The sequence below is a fragment of the Geotrypetes seraphini genome, chromosome 4 (assembly GCF_902459505.1).
Source record: "Geotrypetes seraphini chromosome 4, aGeoSer1.1, whole genome shotgun sequence".
Lineage (NCBI taxonomy): Eukaryota > Metazoa > Chordata > Amphibia > Gymnophiona > Dermophiidae > Geotrypetes > Geotrypetes seraphini.
The window spans coordinates 122781659-122803700 of record NC_047087.1 but is presented as its reverse complement, the minus strand read 5'-3'; the positions used below and the strand labels follow the sequence as shown (position 1 = coordinate 122803700).

At 39.8% G+C, this 22042-nt stretch overlaps 1 protein-coding gene across 2 annotated transcripts in view; it reads right to left on the bottom strand.

Moving 5' to 3' along the window:
* The window catches only part of SLC22A15 (solute carrier family 22 member 15), a 177642-nt gene extending 156393 nt beyond the window's left edge, over positions 1–21249 (bottom strand). For both annotated transcript variants that reach the window (XM_033943273.1, XM_033943274.1), the window contains exons 1-3: positions 20967–21249; positions 20205–20408; positions 9932–10064 (exon numbers count right to left, since the gene is read on the bottom strand). In XM_033943273.1, the coding sequence (XP_033799164.1) occupies positions 9932–10064; positions 20205–20408; positions 20967–21056 (427 nt within the window). In that variant the 5' untranslated portion in view covers positions 21057–21249. The remainder of the gene's footprint in view (positions 1–9931; positions 10065–20204; positions 20409–20966) is intronic.
* Positions 21250–22042: the final 793 nt, after the last annotated feature.

Below are 22042 nucleotides of genomic sequence, written 5' to 3'. Positions count from 1 at the left end.
AGTAATTAAAAAGATAATAAATAATTAGAAAGATAATTAATCAATGTATTATCCCAAGGAGATTAAAGATAAAAATAAAATGTATCATAAACATATTTGACAAAAAACAATAGTCACAAAAGATTAAAATATTATTTAAAGTATTATTAAAATATATTTTATTTTATAAAATCATTGAACCAATGTCCCACAGACTACTTAGAGATAATCAATATAAAAATGAACAACTAGACATAGCAATAGTCAATATTAAAATAAAATGTTAATAACCCAAACATACTCAGTGAAATAAATAAAGGTATGAGAACACTGCAGTACCTTAAAGATCTTTGGATGTAAATAACCTCTAGTATGGACCACTCTAGCAACCTGTATTAATCTAAAATGGAAATAGTACATCTATTAAAAAATAGTACATCTATTAAAGAATAGTACATCTTTTGAAAAATATGTGACAAAAAGTAAAATATAAAGCTGAAGTATCCCAAAACAGCAGACATTAAAAATTAAAACTAAAGACCAAAAGAGAATAGTTGTCAAAACTCAGTCGTTAAAATACTTGCACAAAGAAAAGGACGTCAAAACGCAGTTGTTAAAAAACTGGCACAAAGAGTCAAAAGGTAAAAATGTAAAAACTGCTCGATAAACTAATCAAGGCTAAAAAGCAAACTCAGGACAAGGACGGTTGCAGACACGCTGTCGCTCAAGTACTGGCACCAAAAGTGAGGCTATAAAACCACAACCCAATAAACTAAATGAAAACAAGAATTAAAGTAAAAATAAAAATAAAAATAGCCCTTACCAGAACGCCGTCGTGTAGATGCTGGCTGTGAAAGAAAAATTGTAAAGTGACCAGGTCGCAAAAACGCTGTAAATAGAAAAACGGAGGAAAACGTGATGACGTGAAAAACGTGATGACGTCATCCGTATCTGTAAAGGGAAAAAGAAAAGCCCTATGGACAAAAAGAAAGCCAAAAACTTCTCAAAAAACAGGAGAAACTATAAAAAAGACATAAAAATGTAAAAGAAACATGAAAAAGAGGACAAATAACAAAGAAAAATGTGTATATAAAAAGGTGTAATATAAAAATATAAACAACGGAGAATAAAAATGAAAAATAATTGAAAAATAATAATAATAATAAATGAAAAATAATAATATATATAAAAAAATACTTTGTCAATAAAGAAAAAAGAATTAAAAAAGGAAAAATGGAAAAAAAATAAAGATAAAATAGGGCTCACAGACAAGCTTTTAAGTCTAAATCTATATTAAGACCATGTGGACTGATGGTATTGTAATTGTGTATAAAGCGTTGTTCCTCCTTTATAAGGAAATTATCAGAATTGCCACCTCTCCACCTGGTCTTAACAACTTTCAAAACAAAAAACTTTAAATCCGCAATGCAGTGTCCTTTATCATACCAATGTTCAACTATCGGAGCAGATTGTACATTTCTACTGATACAGCTTCTATGTTCTATTAATCTAGTTTTAATCATCCGTTTTGTTTTACCAATATACCATTTATCACAAGGACAAATGATGGCGTAAATCACTTGAGATGTCTGACAGTCACTATATTCTTTCAGATTTATTTTAGCTCTAGTCACTGGATGTTCATAACTAGTCACCGTCATACTATGCTTACATATAGAACAATGTCCGCAAGGTATGTGTCCCACAGGATCATTGCTGATAACTGGGGATTCTGGTAGAGCAGAAGGCACTAAGATGTCTCTTAGATTCCTATTTCTTGAATATGCTATTATTGGTTTAACATTTTCGAAACAAGCATGTGGTTGTAGAATGTGCCAATTTTTTCTAATGATATTCTGTATATCACTAGAAAGATATGAAAATCTCAGAGTACACACTAGTTCAGGTTTTGATCTGACTGTAACTTGATGTAATAAGTCATCTCTATGTTTTGTTAGTGCTTTTTGGTAACATTCATCAACACATTCTTTTGGATATCCCCTGGCTATAAAATTATATCGCATAGCCGGAGCCTGTTTTTCAAATTCTTCAATATCTGTACACAATCTGCGTAACCTTAAAAATTGTGAAAAAGGAAGATTCTTCTTAAGACTCCTGTTGTGAAAACTTGTAAAATGCAGATAGGAATTTCTATCAGTATCTTTTCTAAAAATGGTAGTTTTTAAACCATAAGCCGTTTTAAAAATTCTCATATCCAAAAAAGAAATGGATTCGCTGTTATGTTCAATCTTAAATTTCAGATTTTCATCACACGTGTTTAACCATTGGTGAAAAAGGTTGAGTTCTTCATTTGTTCCCCTCCACAATATGAAAATATCATCGATGTATCTTTTATACATCACCACATTGTTTTGAAAAGGATGTGTTTGTAAAAAGATATCCTCAAAATTCGCAACATAGAGATTTGCAATGTCCGGAGCCATGGATGAGCCCATGGCTGTACCTTTAATCTGCTGAAAAAATTGTCCTTGAAAACAGAAATAATTATTTGTTAATGCTATGCTTGCTAGTGTGAGTACAAAATGATTAGGTATTCTTTTGTGTGTTTCTCTTTTTCTAAGTGTTCTTTCAATGATTTCTAATGCAGACAGTTGTGGAATGTTTGTATATAATGATTCGATATCCATAGTAACCAATATAATATCATTCAACAAACCTTCATATTCATCAATAATATTGATCATATGTGAAGAATCTCTAATGTATGATGTAATGCCTGGAATAAATGGTCTTAGAAAAAAATCTACAAATTTTGACAAAGGTTCTAAGATGGAACCATTTCCAGAAATAATAGGACGACCTGGAGGATTAGTGTTAGATTTGTGTATCTTCGGTAACATATAGATGGTAGGGATAGTAGGATAATCAACAGTCAGAAAAGCACTCTCTTTCATAGTTATGAACCCTGCTTCTTTTGCTATCTTGACTAGAGAATCAATCTCCGTTTTAAGTTGTTCGGTAGGATCAATTTGTAAAGGTGCATAGTATATTTGATCAAAGATTTGTCTCTCTACCTCAGAAATATATAGCAAACGATCCATTATGACAATACCGCCACCTTTATCAGCAGGTTTTATGACAATGTCGGTGTTCTCCTTTAGTTCTTTAATAGCAGATTGCTCTGTTTTTGAAAGGTTGAAGAACATTTTCTTTTTGTGCTCTTTTTCTAAAATGGCAATATCATGAGTAACACATGATTGGAAAGCTTCAATAAGTGGGTCTATAGGGCCCGGAGGAAACCAATTCGATACAGGTTTAAGAACCGACATATCTGTATAAGATGGACTATTTGAAAAAAAGTGCATAATCTGAAGTTTTCTTTGAAATCTAAAAAGATCAATTTTAGTTTTAGTTTGAAATGAATCATATGGACTTGATGGGACAAAGGATAAACCTTTCCGTAGAACATCTGTTTGTAGAACATCTGTTTGAACTTGAGATAGACTAAATTTAGAAATATTAAATATGGGAATTTCTTCTCTCTGATTTTGATTTTGAGATGGCATGATTTGAGAATTATTTAATAACTTACACTGCCTCTGCTTCTTCCTCTGCCTCTTCCTCTTCCTCTGTTTGAATAAAAAAACCTGTTTTGGTACTGTTGAGGCTGTGGATATCTGTTTTGTTGGTAATACTGATAACCCCCTCGTATATTCAGTCCCTGATGTTTTATCAATGGTCTGTAGTTGTTTGGCTGTATCGGCCCTCTTTCGGGCCATATTTTTTCTAAAAAATTATCTGTATGAGGATCTGTGTGAGAAACAAGATGAGAGGCAGGAACAATAGGGCTTTTAAGTGGGGATACAAAGAGTTCATCTGAGTCACTCCTAATCCTTTTTCTCATTTGAGTGCCCGAAGTAGATGGTCCATTATTGATGGTACCATTAGGTGACTGGATAATAGGAACAGAAATGCCTTGTCTATCTCCCTTATTTTTTCTTGGATGTCCTTGATTACCTTGGTTTGTATGATAAAGACGATCTTGATTTTTAAAGAATGAAAATTTCCTTCTCTTCTGAAATTCTTTAGGTTTACTCCAAGGGTAAATACTCCCTTTGTTATAATCTTCTAGATCACGTTGCATTTTGGAATTCTTGGTCTTTTTAATCCCTAATGTAAAGGATTCTAATTTCTTCTCTACTCCATTCATAATACAATCAAAATTAACATCTTCTTCTTTAAGCTGATTGCATTGTTCTTCTATTTTGATATTTAGAAGATCATTTTTCTTTCTTGCTGTTTCTACAATTAAAATCATAAGGTCTAATGCGCATTTATTTAAAATTGCACACCAATCATGTAGAAAGGCCTCATCATCTAAAAAGAGACGAGGCTCTTTCATGATCCTTAGCCCCCTAGGAATACGTTTAACTCTACAATATTGTAAAATGGTAGCAAAATGTAACTCATTTTGAATAAAATTCTTTTTAAGATCAATAAGATCAGTCCATTTATCAAAAATGGAATCAAAGTCAGGAACATCAATGACAGGTTCTGGAATCTCTTGAAGGAGATTAATAGAACATAGAAGCTGTATCAGTAGAAATGTACAATCTGCTCCGATAGTTGAACATTGGTATGATAAAGGACACTGCATTGCGGATTTAAAGTTTTTTGTTTTGAAAGTTGTTAAGACCAGGTGGAGAGGTGGCAATTCTGATAATTTCCTTATAAAGGAGGAACAACGCTTTATACACAATTACAATACCATCAGTCCACATGGTCTTAATATAGATTTAGACTTAAAAGCTTGTCTGTGAGCCCTATTTTATCTTTATTTTTTTTCCATTTTTCCTTTTTTAATTCTTTTTTCTTTATTGACAAAGTATTTTTTTATATATATTATTATTTTTCATTTATTATTATTATTATTTTTCATTTTTATTCTCCGTTGTTTATATTTTTATATTACACCTTTTTATATACACATTTTTCTTTGTTATTTGTCCTCTTTTTCATGTTTCTTTTACATTTTTATGTCTTTTTTATAGTTTCTCCTGTTTTTTGAGAAGTTTTTGGCTTTCTTTTTGTCCATAGGGCTTTTCTTTTTCCCTTTACAGATACGGATGACGTCATCACGTTTTCCTCCGTTTTTCTATTTACAGCGTTTTTGCGACCTGGTCACTTTACAATTTTTCTTTCACAGCCAGCATCTACACGACGGCGTTCTGGTAAGGGCTATTTTTATTTTTATTTTTACTTTAATTCTTGTTTTCATTTAGTTTATTGGGTTGTGGTTTTATAGCCTTACTTTTGGTGCCAGTACTTGAGCGACAGCGTGTCTGCAACCGTCCTTGTCCTGAGTTTGCTTTTTAGCCTTGATTAGTTTATCGAGCAGTTTTTACATTTTTACCTTTTGACTCTTTGTGCCAGTTTTTTAACAACTGCGTTTTGACGTCCTTTTCTTTGTGCAAGTATTTTAACGACTGAGTTTTGACAACTATTCTCTTTTGGTCTTTAGTTTTAATTTTTTAACAACTGCGTTTTGACGTCCTTTTCTTTGTGCAAGTATTTTAACGACTGAGTTTTGACAACTATTCTCTTTTGGTCTTTAGTTTTAATTTTTAATGTCTGCTGTTTTGGGATACTTCAGCTTTATATTTTACTTTTTGTCACATATTTTTCAAAAGATGTACTATTCTTTAATAGATGTACTATTTTTTAATAGATGTACTATTTCCATTTTAGATTAATACAGGTTGCTAGAGTGGTCCATACTAGAGGTTATTTACATCCAAAGATCTTTAAGGTACTGCAGTGTTCTCATACCTTTATAAAATAAAATATATTTTAATAATACTTTAAATAATATTTTAATCTTTTGTGACTATTGTTTTTTGTCAAATATGTTTATGATACATTTTATTTTTATCTTTAATCTCCTTGGGATAATACATTGATTAATTATCTTTCTAATTATTTATTATCTTTTTAATTACTTAATCAGTATTGTTATATTAACTTAATTAGTTATTATTTTTTAATTAGTTGATTAATAAAAAATTTTTTAATTTATTAATATATGAAATGGTTGAATTGTCTAATTGTCTTATTGTGAATTTTAATTTTTGTTATTATTAATTTCTTTAGTAACAATATATAAATATATATTTCTCTACTGCATGAGTATACAATATTTTGATTTGTATTGATTATACGTTATTAATTTCCTTGGGATTATACTTTATCATTAACTTTTGATCCATTAATATATAGGATGTTTAAATCATTTTATTGTGATATCTAGATTATATTTAATTTTAATTATTATTATGATTTATTTGATATTAATTTGAACAATTTTATACGATATTAGTTGGTTATACTTTTGTATTTAATATATTGTTGTTTGCATGGCTTTATGAGATTTTTATATGCAAAGTGTTGTTGTTTCTGTCTTTTTAATATATTTATAATATTTTTAATATATTCTTAAAATGTATGTATTTGTTATTCTTATTAGCATATATTATGTTCTTTGTAGTGTACATATGGCTCTATATGCATATATATAATTTTATACATTATCTATAGACTCCTGACGCAGGCCGAAGGGCCGAAACATGTACATGTCGGGTCGAGTATTTTTGGAAGAATAAAGAATAACCTGATTGTCCAGATGAGTTGAAAGACATCTTTATTTGGTGCACCTTTTTATTGGACAATTCCACTTGTTTCCATTGTTCTATCCTTTGTGGATTTGTTTCCCCTGTGTTTTGCGGTTCTCTTCTACACCCATGTATGAAAGACAATCCAATTATCTTCCCAGATGATGTAAAAACACAAGCAACCAAATCTTTGGGAAGGCTGTACCAAACTCAAATCAAAATGGAAGGCTCTATTTATGATTTACAAACAGTTCTACAGAATATTGTCCCTTTTTATACTTCATTAAAAAGATTTAAATATAAAATCATAAAAGTGTTCGAGGGATGGGGATGGGGACAGAGCCCGCAGGACAGGGATAAACTTTGTTCCCTTCTCATTTTCTATCAGAAGTCCAGTGGAATGTACGAGGGGCATTCAATAATTTATTTACCTCAGTAAGAAAGAAGAGTTAAAAAAAAAAAAAAATTTTCAATATAGTCCCCTGATAACTCCATACACTTCATCCACTTTTCCTGCAATGACTTTAACCCCTTCCTTGACATCTTCATCATTTGAAAACAACTGTCCACAGAGAGATTTCTTCTAAACTCGGAACAGGAAATAATCTGAGGGAGCCAGGTTCAGCTGCTGAAACCCACATTCTCGGATAGCAGCCTATGATTGTTGTGACATGTGCACCAGTGTTTTGTTGTGAAAAAGCAGCATGCCTGCTGTGAGTTTTCCTCTTCTTTTCTTCTTGACTGACTCCCGCAAAGCGATGATTGTGGTGGCGTAACTCTCCCCAGTTATGGTTGTCTTGTGTGGCATGAACTCCAGAAGCAAAAGTTCTTTATCATCTTAGAAGACAGTTGTCATGACCTGGCCTGCAGAATTTTCTGTCGAACTTTTTGGGGTGGGGGATGATTTGTCCTTCAACTGCATTGACTCCATTTTGGACTCAGGAACTCTGTGACAGACCCAAGTCTCATTTCCAGTCACTAAATACTGAAAAAATATCACTTGGTCTTCACTGGGCATCTCTAAGTTCTCCTGACAGCACTGGAGTCTTGTGGCCTTCTGACACGGCATCAGCATTCTTTGAACCCATCTTGCACTTGGACATGCCCTACTTTTCATGAATTATTTTCCAAACTGTACCTGCCAAGATGCCCTTTTCTTCAGCTATTCTGGAAACCTGAATTTGCCTGTCTGACAAAATTAAATCCTCGACTTCCTTGCACATTTCTGTGGAAATTGCTTCCACAGGCCGTTCACCCCACTTAAACCACTTGTTCCAAAATTTTACTTTGTAGGATGATGGGGCAGACTCACCATAAACTTCAGTTATGTGTTCATGCTCCAAATCCAGCAGTTTTTTACTTGATTCACACAAGGAAGATCCATTTCAAAATTTCGAGTTTACGCCCAACAGTGTCTACGAGGAGCTATCAAGACTCAAGGTGGGACTGGACAAACTACACCCCACGGTGCTCAGGGAGTTGAGTGACGTCCTGGCGGAACCATTATCCGCGCTCTTCAATCTTTCCCTAAGTACAGGAAGAGTCCCGTTGGATTGGAAAATGGCTAGCATCATTCCACTCCACAAAAAGAGACGCAGGACGGAGGCTGAGAATTATAGACCGGTGAGTCTCACATCGATAGTGAGTAAACTTATGGAAACACTAATCAAACGCCAATTGGATACGATCCTGAACGAGGAGAATCTACGAGATCCCCATCAACATGGTTTTACGAAGGGAAGGTCCTGCCAATCAAATCTGATCAGCTTCTTTGACTGGGTAACAAGAAAGCTGGATATAGGGGAGTCCCTGGACGTCGTGTATTTGGACTTCAGCAAAGCGTTTGATAGCGTCCTACACCGCAGGTTTTTGAGCAAGATGGGTTCGATGGGACTGGGTGAAACAACCGCATGGGTTAGGGACTGGCTTAGAGGTAGACTTCAGAGGGTAATGGTAAACGGTACCCTCTCCGATACGACGGAGGTGATCAGTGGAGTGCCGCAGGGCTCGGTCTTGGGCCCGATCCTATTTAACGTCTTCGTAAGAGACTTGGCTGAGGGGCTTCGAGGTAAAATTACATTATTCGCCGATGATGCCAAACTATGCAACATGGTAGGCAACCGCACAACAGATGAAAGCTCAGTGCCCGACAAAAGCTCAATGCCTGACAGTATGACGCAGGACCTACTCCTGCTGGAGTATTGGTCAAAGACTTGGCAACTAAGTTTCAATGCCAAAAAATGCAAGGTCATGCACCTTGGCGGCAAAAATCCATGCAGGAATTACACCTTAAATGGTGAGATCCTAGCAAGCACTGTAGCAGAACGTGACTTGGGGGTGATCATTAGCGAAGACATGAAGACTGCCAATCAAGTGGAGAAAGTTTCATCCAGGACTAGACAAATCATGGGCTGTATCCGTAGAAGTTTCGTCAGCTGTAAGCCCGAGGTCATAATGCCGTTGTACAGATCCATGGTGAGACCCCATCTGGAATACTGTGTACAATTCTGGAGGCGCATTATCAAAAAGATGTCCGAAGAGTTGAGTCAGTTCAGCGAATGGCCACCAGGATGGTCTCAGGACTCAAGGATCTCCTGTATGAGGAACGACTGGGTAAGCTGCAGCTGTACTCACTCGAGGAATGCAGAGAGAGGGGAGACATGATCGAGACGTTCAAATATGTCACAGACCGTATTGAGATGGAAGAGGATCTCTTTTTCCTTAAAGGACTCACGGCAATAGGAGGGCATCTGTTGAAAATCAGGGGTGGGAAATTTCATGGCGACACCAGAAAATATTTCTTCACCGAAAGGGATCGCTGGAATAATCTTCCACAACAGGTAATTGAGGCAAGCAGCGTGCCAGATTTTAAGAAAAGATGGGATTGGCATGTGGGATCTCTTCATGGAGGTAGTTAGGGGGTGGGCCATTAGTGTGGGCAGACTAGAGGGGCCTTGGCCCTTTTCTGCCGTCATGTTCTATGTTTCTAAGGACTGTCCTGACATACTGTCTCTTGGAATGTTAGACTCGCACTCAGTTGCAACTGTGCATGAGTAACCCTGAGACATGTCACAACATGCACAGACTTGTTTCAACACGCTTGCTACTTTCTTTCATATTTGGGTGGATAAATTATTGAACAGCCCTTGCACATTAGTTCACTACTTGCTTCTGTTACACATAACATAGCAGGAACTTTCACCCTTGCAGCTCACACTCAAGCAGCTTGAGTTCTAAGTGCAAGACATTTTCTTGAACAACGAAACAGTCATTCCCTTTCTCCTTTCTTCAGTCCACTAGTTTGCAAGTCTCTATTTTTTTACCTGAGAGATAGACTATCTTCCTTCCATAACGATCAGACAGCTGGCCAAATAAGATCACGCCTACCAGCACACCAGTGAAGTAGAATGAGCTGGCAGCATTGATTTCATACTCTGTGTCACCAATTAAATACCACTGAGGGAGAAAAAAGCAAAACATTTTTCTGAGTGGATACCAAGGAAGGGTCCATGGCTGAACTGAACAATGTACATAGTAACTGATGCACACATCAAATACACACTGCAGAACTTATCTGTTTCTTTTTGATATCAGCTTAGAAAGCAGTTGCTTACCTGTAATGGAGGTTCTCCGTAGACAGCAGGGGAATGCAGCCACACTTGTTGGTGAAGTCCTCAGAGTGATCCTGTGTGTCAGTGCTCTCCCCTAACAATAGTAAACTTTTGGCTTACTGAGAATGTGTAGAGAGATTCCTGCCTTCAGTGGTTCCTGCTCTCTCCAGCTCAGTTTTGTCTCTAATTGAAAAAGATTTATTCTAGAGGGGGTGGCAGGAGGGTAAGTGTGGTTGCATTCTCCTGCTATCTACAGAGGACCTGTTACAGGTAAGCAACTTCATTTTCTCCGGAGACAAGCAGGGAAGATGCAGGCATACTTGTTGTCGAGTCCCTAGCTACAATGTGTACCAGGGTGGTGGTGATAAATTAAGAAGCAAATGAATTGCTTAGGACTGACTGTCCAAAAGTGCAAGTCTTGTGCATTGCTCTGGTTCCAACAGTAATGCTTAGTAAAAATATGTATTGAGGACCAAGTGGCAGTTTTGCAGATATCCAGTACTGGTATTGATCAGAAGTATGTTACTGAAAAAGTTGTTGCTCGATAGGGAAATGCAAGGTCATGCATATAGGGAGAAAGAACCCGATGTTCAGCTACCAAATGGGGGGATTAGTATTAGAGGGAAGTAACCTTGAAAGAGATTTGGGTGTACTGGTGGACACAACAATGAAGTCAACAGCACAATGTGCAGCAGCCGCGAAGAAGGCAAACAGAATGTTGGGTATTATTAAGAAGGGTATTACGACCAGAACGAGAGAAGTCATCCTGCCGTTGTATCGGGCAATGGTGCGCCCGCATCTGGAGTACTGTGTTCAGTATTGGTCACCGTACCTTAAGAAGGATATGGCAATACTTGAGAGGGTCCAGAGGAGAGCGACACGAATGATTAAGGGCATGGAAAACCTTTCATACACTGAAAGATTGGAGAGATTGGGGCTCTTCTCCCTGGAAAAGCGGAGACTCAGAGGAGACATGATAGAAACCTACAAGATCATGAAGGGCAAAGAGAGAGTAGAGAGGAACAGATTTTTCAAACTTTCAAAACATAAAAGAACAAGAGGGCATTCAGAAAAGTTGGAAGGAGACAGATTCAAAACGAATGCTAGGAAGTTTTTCTTTACCCAGCGTGTGGTGGACACCTGGAATGCGCTTCCAGAGGACGTAATAGGACAGAGTACGGTACTGGAGTTCAAGAAAGGATTGAACAATTTCCTGCTGGATAAAGGGATAGAGGGGTATAGATAGAGGGCTACTGCACAGGTCCTGGACCTGTTGGGCCGCCGCGTGAGAGGACTGCTGGGCACGATGGACCTCGGGTTTGACCCAGTGGAGGCATTGCTTATGTGCTTATGATATATGTGTGCCGAGTCTTGCAGGAAGTGATTATTGTGCCGCAGTGTGGCAGAGTGCAATGCAACAGGAAATCCATGTGGATCTGGTTCCTTTAGAGGTAAGTTGACCCGGAATGGCCAGTGTGTGTAGATGATAAAAAATTGAGTATGACGAAGCGATGCTGTTCTTTTGATGTTAAAAAAGGAGTTTCAAAGAAAAAGAGTTCTAGATTTGTCTGGGTCATCGAGGAGCAATCAAGATGAGATGTGCGGAGTACTTGATGACTCTGTGAAGGACACTGGCGATGAGTAGAAATGGTGGAAAGGCATACAGACATTGAACACCTTACAGTCTATTTCAATTTCTCAGATCCACCAATCTAAATTCCTTGGTTGTTCCTACCTTTCGGCAATTTATCTCAGATACTTTTCGCAGCTTGATCTTTTCTGTACAAGGCACTGAATTGTGGAATCTTCTCCCAACTCAGATTACAGACTTCACTAAATGCATTTAACCCTTTAATTGGTGAAAATGGCTGCTTTATGTAACTTAATGTTGGACGAGAGCAACAGTGCTAAGTAACAGGCATCTGGAGATGCAGATCTCCCATAAGAGGCTCTTCTCCAGCTTTTGTAAAGCCAACGAATGGCCCAAAGCTTCAGTCTGAAGATGGACCATTTTCTCTGGGAAGCTGACCATTGCCCCTGGATTGGACATCCATTGCAATCCCTCCCCAGCCGAATAGGGTGGCATCTATTGTGAGAATCACCCACAAAGTTATTCTGAGGGGCATACCCTACAATAACAACTATGGATGGAGCCACCAATTCATACTGTGACGGGATTCCGGAGTCCAAGGTAGAGTCATTTGAAAAGAGTCTGTTTGTGGGGACAACAGAGACAGTAGTGTGCTATGGAGAGGATGCATGCGAGCCTTCGCCCAAGGGACCACATCTATAGTTGCTGCCATGGAGCCTAGTATTTGGAGACAGTGCAACGCAGAAATAGGATACAAATTAGTCATCGTCTTTGCTACCTTTAAAGAGCCCTCAGGAACCTCCCAATGCTCCATGACTAAAACAAAAAAAGTCACCAAGCAAACTTCCACAATGAGGCAAAAAAGAGTGCAAACACATAAACTGTGGATGATGATCCTGAGTCAAAGTTCTTCATAAAATTGATTTGTACATTAGGTGCAGTAGTATGTCATCTCAAATAATACACAGAAAGATTGTGGTGGGAACCAGACACAGTCCGTGTTGCGGTCGGAAAGACCTTCCCCTGGGGTCCTATGGGGATGTGTAAGAGCAAAAAATGTTTATATATGTAAGCAAAACTGTGAATGGAAAGAGTATTTATAAATGAAAAGATCAGGAAAACGAAGAAATGGTCCATCAGGGAAATATACAGTCATGGGAATTGTCGGATGCAGGCCTGCCCAATCCAAAGTGTAAATAAATGGTAATGACTAAAACATTCATATCAGGATGCAGGGAAAAGAAATGGGCTGCACTCTCACTCAGCTCAGGATCGAGCACTGAGTGGAAGGAACCTGCTGGGAGTCTAATTGCAACTCTTGCAGGGAGTCAGTAATGAGCTTTAATAGCACCAAAGGCTTAACAGCCAGAGTACTATGGGATTCACCCCTTGGTCAAGGGCGACCATGGCTTACTGCATACTTGCTCTTGTTTGCAACCCTATATCGCCCAGCAAGGAAGATTTGCTCTGTGACAGAAAGGGCTTACAGACTGACCCCTTACCTTCCGAATCCCTATCAGAAAGATCTAGCAGATCCTGGTCAGCCTCTGCCAATGACCCTGGAGGTGCCCTGGGAGCCCAGACCTCCTTGCGCAACCCTTGGCTCACTGTCAGACCTCAAATAAGGATCTCGGCTATCCAAATAAGCTCTCCACATCAAATTAACAAATTCAGGAGAAAAGGCTTTACCAGGCAGCCCTTTTAAGTAGCTCCACCTTACATCTCTTGGGTTCTGTGGCTTCCACTCTTTTCCACTTAGGTACATAGCTGTTTTGGGGCTCTGGGAGGGATTTTCTTTGGGTAAACAGGTCTCCAGAAGGATCCTCAGCTCTAGAGACAAAAGGGGAGGCTACGCCCAATGCTCCGCCCCCCCCCCCTTTCATATAATGCATGGTGCAAGGCTCTTCGGGAATGTATTAGAGATAAAAGAACCTGACAACTCCATCCCTCCCAGTTTTGAGGCAAAGAAAGGTGATTTGAAGGATCTGGAGAACTTTAAAATATATATAGTGCGAAATCCAAGATGACCACAGCAGCAATGTTTTAGCACCAAAAAAGGCTCAAAAACGACCTAACTAAAAAAAAAAATAAAATAGGATTTTAGAGGCTGAAGACCCTATAGGATGTGGCAGAAACTTTAAAAAAATAGATTTCTCAAATCCCCTCCCCCCCATTTTGCTCATAGGCTGCAATAGCCTTGCTCGGTGCGACATGTGCTTTGAAGGTGTTGCAGCCTGCCTCAGGTAGCAGTAGCTGGACCTGGGAGAAGAATCCCTGCTTCAATCAACCTGTACAAATGCCAAAATCTTTAGGCTGCCAGTTGGACTGATCCTCAACCATCGTGAACTGCACAAGTGAAGTGGGGAGGCAAAAATAGATAACAGCACCCTGAAGAGTCCCGCTGAACTGCCTGAAGATGCATAACAGCCTGCGCTCAAGCCCCTGCAATTTAGTAGGCGAGTTAAGCTACTAGTGAAACAGACCCTGAGCTCCACAAAGATTTCTGCAGGCTGGCCAAACAAGTCCAAGAGGGATTAACCTGCCAGCAGCAGACCCAAATCTGCTTCTTCTCCATGCAGGCAGAGCTTACCCCCACACCGGGGAGCTCTGGAGCACCTGACAGCCATAAAACCCATAAAAAATGCCAAAAATAATAAAGAAATATATAGAGTTGATCAGAAAACACCTTCCAGCTTGTGTGCAGCAGAGCCCTTTGGAGAAGAAGGAGTTGAAAACCTGGAATAGATTCCTTCTGAACAGCTCGTGAGCATGGGCAGAATACCCTACTGTCTAGAATGACACACCAATTGCACTAGAAAAATTTATGTGTTTAAAATAATAAAAAAACACAGTTGTCACAGCTCTGTCATATTTTTCATTTATTTTACTCATAGGTTAGGTTGAAAGGAACCAGAGGACTACTGAGTCCCACTTTCCCTTACTTCAAAAAACTCTTAGTCCATATTATATATAATAGACGAAAGCAAAAATAAACAGAGCTCTGCCTGAGTCATGGCCAAAGACTAAATTTCTGGATCAATCCTTTTACTGCAGCCTCTAATATCATGCTTGTGCCTTCTAATCCCTTTTTTCCTCCAAAAAACAATGTTGTACTGAAAAGATCTATTGGTGAAAAGTTCTATAACATTAGCATTGTCTGAGTAGCAACTTCTTTTCAGTCATATTAGAATTCTTATAGGACTTATAGCACCCTAAATCAGTCTTGGAATAAACTGAAAAAGGACACTGGAGCACCAGCTCCACTGCTGCTTAGAAATTAAGAGTTTTCCGTTCTGCAAGCACAATATACTAATGGTGTTTGCTCTGTGGTATCTTGTCCCAAATGTCAGTGCTAAAAAAGTAATCTAAAATGGGTTGAGCTTTAAATTCCCCATCAATTTTTATTATTTTTTTTCTTTAGTGGTAGAAGAAAGATTCCAGTGGAGACAGGTAGGGAAGGGTGAGAGTTCCATCCCCATACAACTCTCTAGTTGCTAGGACCTAGAATCTTGGTTCCATATGTCTAGAGATAAAACAGTATAGAAAATGTAGCGATCTATTTAAAAAAAAACCAAACAAACAACTGTAGATCTTGGAAAATTTAGTGGACTTGTGTGCACTGAAAAACATAGAAAATTTTACAGGAACTTTGGGACAATGCCTTAGAAACATAGAAACATAGAAATAGACGGCAGATAAGGGCCACGGCCCATCAAGTCTGCCCACTCCAATGACCCTCCCTATCTATCTTTGCGGATAGATCCCACATGTTTGTCCCATTTGGCCTTAAAATCTTGCACGCTTCTGGCCTCAATAACCTGAAGTGGAAGACTATTCCAGCGATCAACCACCCTTTCTGTGAAGAAGAACTTCCTAGTGTCACCGTGCAGTTTCCCGCCCCTGATTTTCCACTGATGTCCCCTTGTTGCCGCGGGACCCTTGAAAAAGAAGATATCCTCTTCTACTTCGATGCGACCCGTGAGGTACTTGAATGTCTCGATCATATCTCCCCTCTCTCTACGTTCCTCGAGTGAGTAGAGCTGCAACTTCCCTAACCGCTCCTCGTACGGGAGCTCCTTGAGTCCCGAGACCATCCTGGTGGCCATTCTCTGGACCGATTCCAGTCTCAGTACATCCTTGCGGTAATGTGGCTTCCAAAATTGTACACAGTACTCCAGGTGCGGTCTCACCATGGATCTATACAGTGGCATAATGACTTCCGGTTTACGGCTGACGAAACTCCTGCGTATGCAACCTATGATTTGCCTTGCTTTGGATGAAGCTTGCTCAACTTGATTTGCAGACTTCATGTCTTCCCTGACAATCACTCCTAAGTCTCTTTCTGCTTCAGTTTTTGTCAAGATCTCGCCATTTAGGGTGTAAAGTTTGCGTGGATTTCGGCTTCCCAGGTGCATGACTTTGCATTTTTGGACCAAAAATGTCAGGTAAGAGTATACATTTGCTAATTTCTCTGAAATGTGAAAGACCTTTGATAGGGGACATTTGATATTTCAGAGTCAGGGATACTGGTCACAGCAGAAATAGTTCCCAATGATGATCATACTGTATGGTGTGAACTCAAAGCATTGTTCTGAGAATGAGGTGAGGGATAGCAATCTGAAAACCTGCAGATTTGAGAGGGATAAGAGGATCTGTGACCCTTAGTCAGTTAGACTATGCTGAAGGACAGCATCTGCACTTGGCCAGCAGACAAAATCCGAGAGGGGAGTGCCCATGTGGCAGTACAAGAAAAAAAATGAGCTGGACAGGGGAGGAACCACTGAAGGTGGGAATCCCTGCAAATGCCCAATAAGCCAAAAGTTTACTATTGCTAGGGTAGCACACCGACACACAGGATCTGTCTGAGGACTTCACCAACAAGTAAGTGTAACTGCATCTCCCCTGCTTGTCTCTGGAAAAGTTGTTCGCAACCCAGTTTCAGGACATACCTAGGTCACAGGCTTTCAGGATATTCACAAGTATGCTTGAGACAGATTTGTATACAATGGAGGCAGCACATCCTGAAAACCCAAAGACTGGACTGAGAATTTCTGGCCTACAACAAGCTGATTTTATTACAATTTAAGGGTTCTTAGAACATAGCCACAGATAAAGAGTGGTAACATACCACACCACATTATTCAAATCATTGAACTTCTGGGTGATTTACATTATGAATATTAATAAGAATTATATTATAAAAGAAAAAATGTGCTGTTGATCACAAGTGCTATTTTATATGTCTAGCACTATGAAAGTTGCTTAGATATGTCCCCATTAGTTCTGGAAATGGCATCTCATGAGCTACTCATAGGAGTTATACAGTTACTGTTAATGATTGGACTGTTACTCTGTTTCATTTAAATACAGTAATACCTCGGTTTACGAGTGTACCGGTTTGTGAGTGTTTTGCAAGACGAGCAAAACATACGCAAATTTGGTGCTCGTAAACTGAGCTTGCCTCGCTGTACAAGCGCCCCCCAAGAACCCGCACCCTCCCACCCGCGATCCGGCACCCCCCCGCCGCCATCGGGCACCCCCCCCGCCGCCATCTGAGATCCCCCAACCCACCCGAACCCTCTTCTTACTTCCAGTGTAGCCTCCGCATCGGCACCAGCATGTTCTGTGCCCGAAAATCTGCTTCCTGTGCCGGGCCTTGAGCATGCGCGCAGGAAGCAGATTTTCGGGCACAGGACATGCTGATGCCGGCGATGCCAATGCGTAGGCTACACTGGAAGTAAGAAGAGGGTTTGGGTGGGTTGGGGGATCTCAGGTGGCGGCGGGGGGGGGGTGCCGGTGGCGGCGGGGGGTGCCTGATGGCGGCGGGGGGGTGCCGGATCGCGGGGGGGGGGGCGTTCACGGGGGGGGGGCCGCGTTGCTGGCCTCGGGGAGGGGGAAGGTTTGGGGTGGGAACATATCAAAGCAAGTTTCCCTTACTTCCTATGAGGAAACTTGCTTTGATATACGAGCATTTTGGATTACGAGCATGCTCCTGGAACGGATTATGCTCGTAATCCAAGGTACCACTGGTACAGCTTATGACATGCTGATGTAGTTAAACAATGGGTATGCATTATGGAAGAATGAATGTGTGTTGCTCCCAAGGAAACCATTTGATGAAACAATGAACCATGCTGGGAACTGAATGCATTGCTCATATGCTGAAGACACCAAAGGGGAGTATTATTTTGTGACAATTTTTAAGAAAAAGGTGTGAATTTTGATTGCAGATAAAAATTAGGATTGTGGAACTCTACATCTTAACACCAAGAAATGGCTCAAAATGCTTTAACTAAAAGTAAATACTCTGAAAACAGGATTTTACAGGTGGGGAGCCCTATAGGAGATGGCAGAAACCTCTAAAAAATAGTTTTTTCAGACTCCTCCTCTGATTTTATCCATAGGCTATAACAGCCATGTGCTCTGAAAGTGCTGCAGCCTGCCTCAGCTCTAACTCACAGCTGAATCTGAGAAAGGATGCCTTGCCTCAATCAGCCAGTCTTCCAAACGTTAAGATTTTCAGGCTGCCAATCGGACCACTCAAACTGATCCTCAACCTCTGCGGACCATGTGTGCAAAGGGGTATGTGAAATCACAGCCAGCACCTTGAAGAGCCCTACTGAGGCTTCTGCGGATGCCTAACAGCCTGTGCTCAAACCCCTGCCAATCTGTAGGCGAGCTAAGCAACGAGGGATACGGACCCCAAGCTCCACAAAGTGTTCTGCAAGCTGGCCAAACAGGTCCCCAAGGGACTAACCTGCCAGATGCACAGCCAAATCTGCTTCTTCTCCATGCAGGCAGAGCTTTCCCCTACACTGGGGAGCTCTTGTGTACCAAAAGCTACAAAAAAATAAATAAATAAATAAACAGAGCAGATAATAAAGTCATTTGCAGAGCCCTCTGCAAATGAGGTTCATGGATGTTCACTTAGGCTTGCTAAATTTACTTGAGATAAGTCGCTGGTTATAGTGATCAGCACATGAGGAGGGGACAGCAGAGCCCTCTGGAGAAGGAGGTGGAGTTGAAAACCTAGAGTGGATTCCTTCTGCATGGGGAGAATACCCTACTGTCCAGAATGACACACCTATTGCACTAGAAAACCAAATTATCAAAAATATAAACATCTGGAAGACCTGAAAAATCTTACCGCATTATTCTGAATTATAGCAAAGGTAGAAATTTAAAAAAATTTCAGCAGTCTACCAAGGTGGATAAAAATCAATGATTTTTAAATTTAAAAACATTAGATTTTATTTAAATTAGATTTTTTTTTTAAATAGTGTTTTCTGAGGGAAAAAAATCTATAATGTACATTATAGCCCAATATTTATTCATCATGAAATAAAGATCCACTTTTAATTATGTAGCATAAGGCTGTAACTTCTTCCTCTGTATTCACGGGGGTTAGGGGCAGCGCCGGCCTATGAATATGGAAAATCGGGAATAACTTTTAGGGTAGACTCTGACCCACTCCTGCATCCCTTCTGCGTCCCCCAGACCTTACCTGGTGGTCTAGCGGTGAAGTAGGGCAGGAGCGATCTTCCTACGCTCCTGCCTCATGCAGAGCCAACAAAAGTGGCTCCTGTGAGTTCCCGTTGTAGTCTTGTGAGACCATGGGAACTCACGGCAGCCACTTTTGTTGACAGCTCTGCAAGGGGCAGGAGCGTAGGAAGATCGTTCCTGCCCTGCGTCACCACTAGACCACCAGATAAGGTCTGGAGAGGTCTGGGACGCAGGAGGGAGGCAAGGATGGATCAGAGGCAACTTTAAAATTTAATTTTGTTTGGGAGGCAAAAAAACGCGAATAATCAAAGTCGCAAGTAATAAACCCACAAATACAGAGGGAGAAGTGTATATTCATGCAATGTTAAAATTTTTTGGTAAATGAATTCTATTAATATTCATGTCACGGGCATAATATAAATCAAGTCTTTCCTCCCCTTTTATAAAACCATAGCGCATTTTTTAGCACCAGGTATTATAAACCGCACCATGGTTTTCTAAAAAGGGGTGGGGTCTGACTAGTGATTTATATCATTGATTTAAATCAATTTAAATCAAACCCACCCTGCAATCTTCAATTTTTTCAAAACAGCCTCTGTGCCTTCTCTCATACCTTATTGACCAGAAGCCTTTCCCTTCTATATTAGAGAATAACATCTATAGTTATCAGTAACAATACAGATGTAAGAGTTTTAAACCACAAGTCATATGTATCCAGTATCATCTATTCATCAAATCAAGCAGTGCTCGATACCATTTGTCCCTTATTATACACTACAGAAGAGAAACACACCAGAAGGATTTTTTTTTTCAATTCGAGTCTGGTGAAAATCAAAACCTTGTTGATAGCTCAGTCATTTTTGCATTAAATATCCACTTTGATTTTATTACCTCCGTAGCAATGGATGTGAAGGTGCCATTGAAGTGCACATGCTTGTGTATCTCACTCACATTGGCTCTCCGAACCCAGTCAAGGAAAGCAGGGTCATTGCTTGCTAACTGGCTTTGATTAAACACCAATCCTTCATGGTCCCAGTAGTAAGGTGGCACCGCTCCCACCAGCGCAATAAGGATTGCTTCCATGGCACTATAAAGCTAAAAGAAACCAGGGCAGAGAAGTACTACCATTACTAACTGTAGTGCTCAATGCAAAGAAGTTGACAACTTAAAGCCAGTTTGAATAGGTATTGCTTTAAAATAACCAGAAAGTTGCCTGATACAGTCTAGTACTTAGGTAGTTTATTTGTTAAAATTTTATATTATATAATTATTCATTTTTTTAGGGTTTAGCCATTGGTTCTTTACTCTTTAATCTTTTCTGCTTTTATTGTATTGTAAATGTATTTTAAACTATGTAAACCGCATAGAACTTCACGGTTTTGCGGTATATAAATAAACTGTTGTTATTATTATATGAAAACGATTCACTTTAAAGTACTCCCCCCCCTCCATTTAAAGCTTTGTTTTCTTGGTGTGTTTTTTTTTTTTTGGAGGGGGGTTAGAACCTTCTGACAAACCTAATTATCCTTCATAACAGCACTTTACATTGTACATATATTGCGCAGCCCCTACTTACAACCTGGTAAGACACTTTCCTAAAAGCATCACTCCTTTTATTAACTGCAAAACAGGCATGTCCAGCGAGAGGCTCACCGGCAGCAGGAAGGCCAGCACGAAGCACAGGTACGCCTGGTAGATACCAAGTTGCCCCACCAACTTAAAGGCCTCATTCACGTTCATCATGCCCCGTAGGACGGGCCACTATTGGACCATCAACAGCCGAGGCCACTCTATGAGGAGCAGCAGGCCGGAGCTGCCGCTGCGCGCCTTACGAGCCCCGTCACGGTCCATAGACGAGGAAGGAAGGAGGAAAGGGAACGCGGAGAGTAGGCGATTCGTCTCATAGAGCCGCAAGCCTTCGCTCCAAGAGAGATCATCACGGCGCCGAGGAGGAACTAAAAAAAAAAAAAAAAAAAAAGCAGCGGCGCCTGCGCAACAGCCGAGCGTTACCGTCACGCGACACCACGGCTGAAATCCACGTAGGCATCTTAGCGGCGCTCCCGTCAAGGGTTAGCGCTGCTTTTTTTTTCAATCCCAGAATGTTACGATGAGGAGGTGGGTTCCTCCCGCGTTGCCATTTTCATCTCTTTCTCACCCAGTTAGGCTAGGTTTATGTGCGAGTGCGGGAAAGTCAAAAAGCGCTGCGATTTTATCACCCCCCCCTCACCTTTTCACAGGGGTATTAAAAGGAATTAATAGGACTGGCAAAAATAACAATATATCAGAAATACCAGTCCATCATTTCATATCAACCTGTTTTTCTTTTAAACACCATCGAGCCTCAACGGCTTATTTTGTCGGGCAAAATTACTCGATAGGTATCTCTCAACAGCAGCAAGTCATTGGCTCCACCAAAAGCTCTCAATACGTCTATAAAGTGCTTTAAATATTTTTCAATATTATAGTAGTTTTACTCATCTTAAATGCCAATAGCGAAGCAATTATGCTATCACTAAACAAAGTGAAGGCAATACTGTGTTCAAAAGAGACAGCAAAGTAAGCACAGAACAAAAATATGTGAGGTCTTTTCCCCTTCATTAATGACATCTTTTCCCTTTTTGTTCTGTGTTTACTTTGCTGACAATAACGAAGTAATGCCAAATCCAGAGCTGCTTTTTTTTTTTACAGTTTGGACGAGAAAACTGCGGAAATGGAAACAGACATCCAGG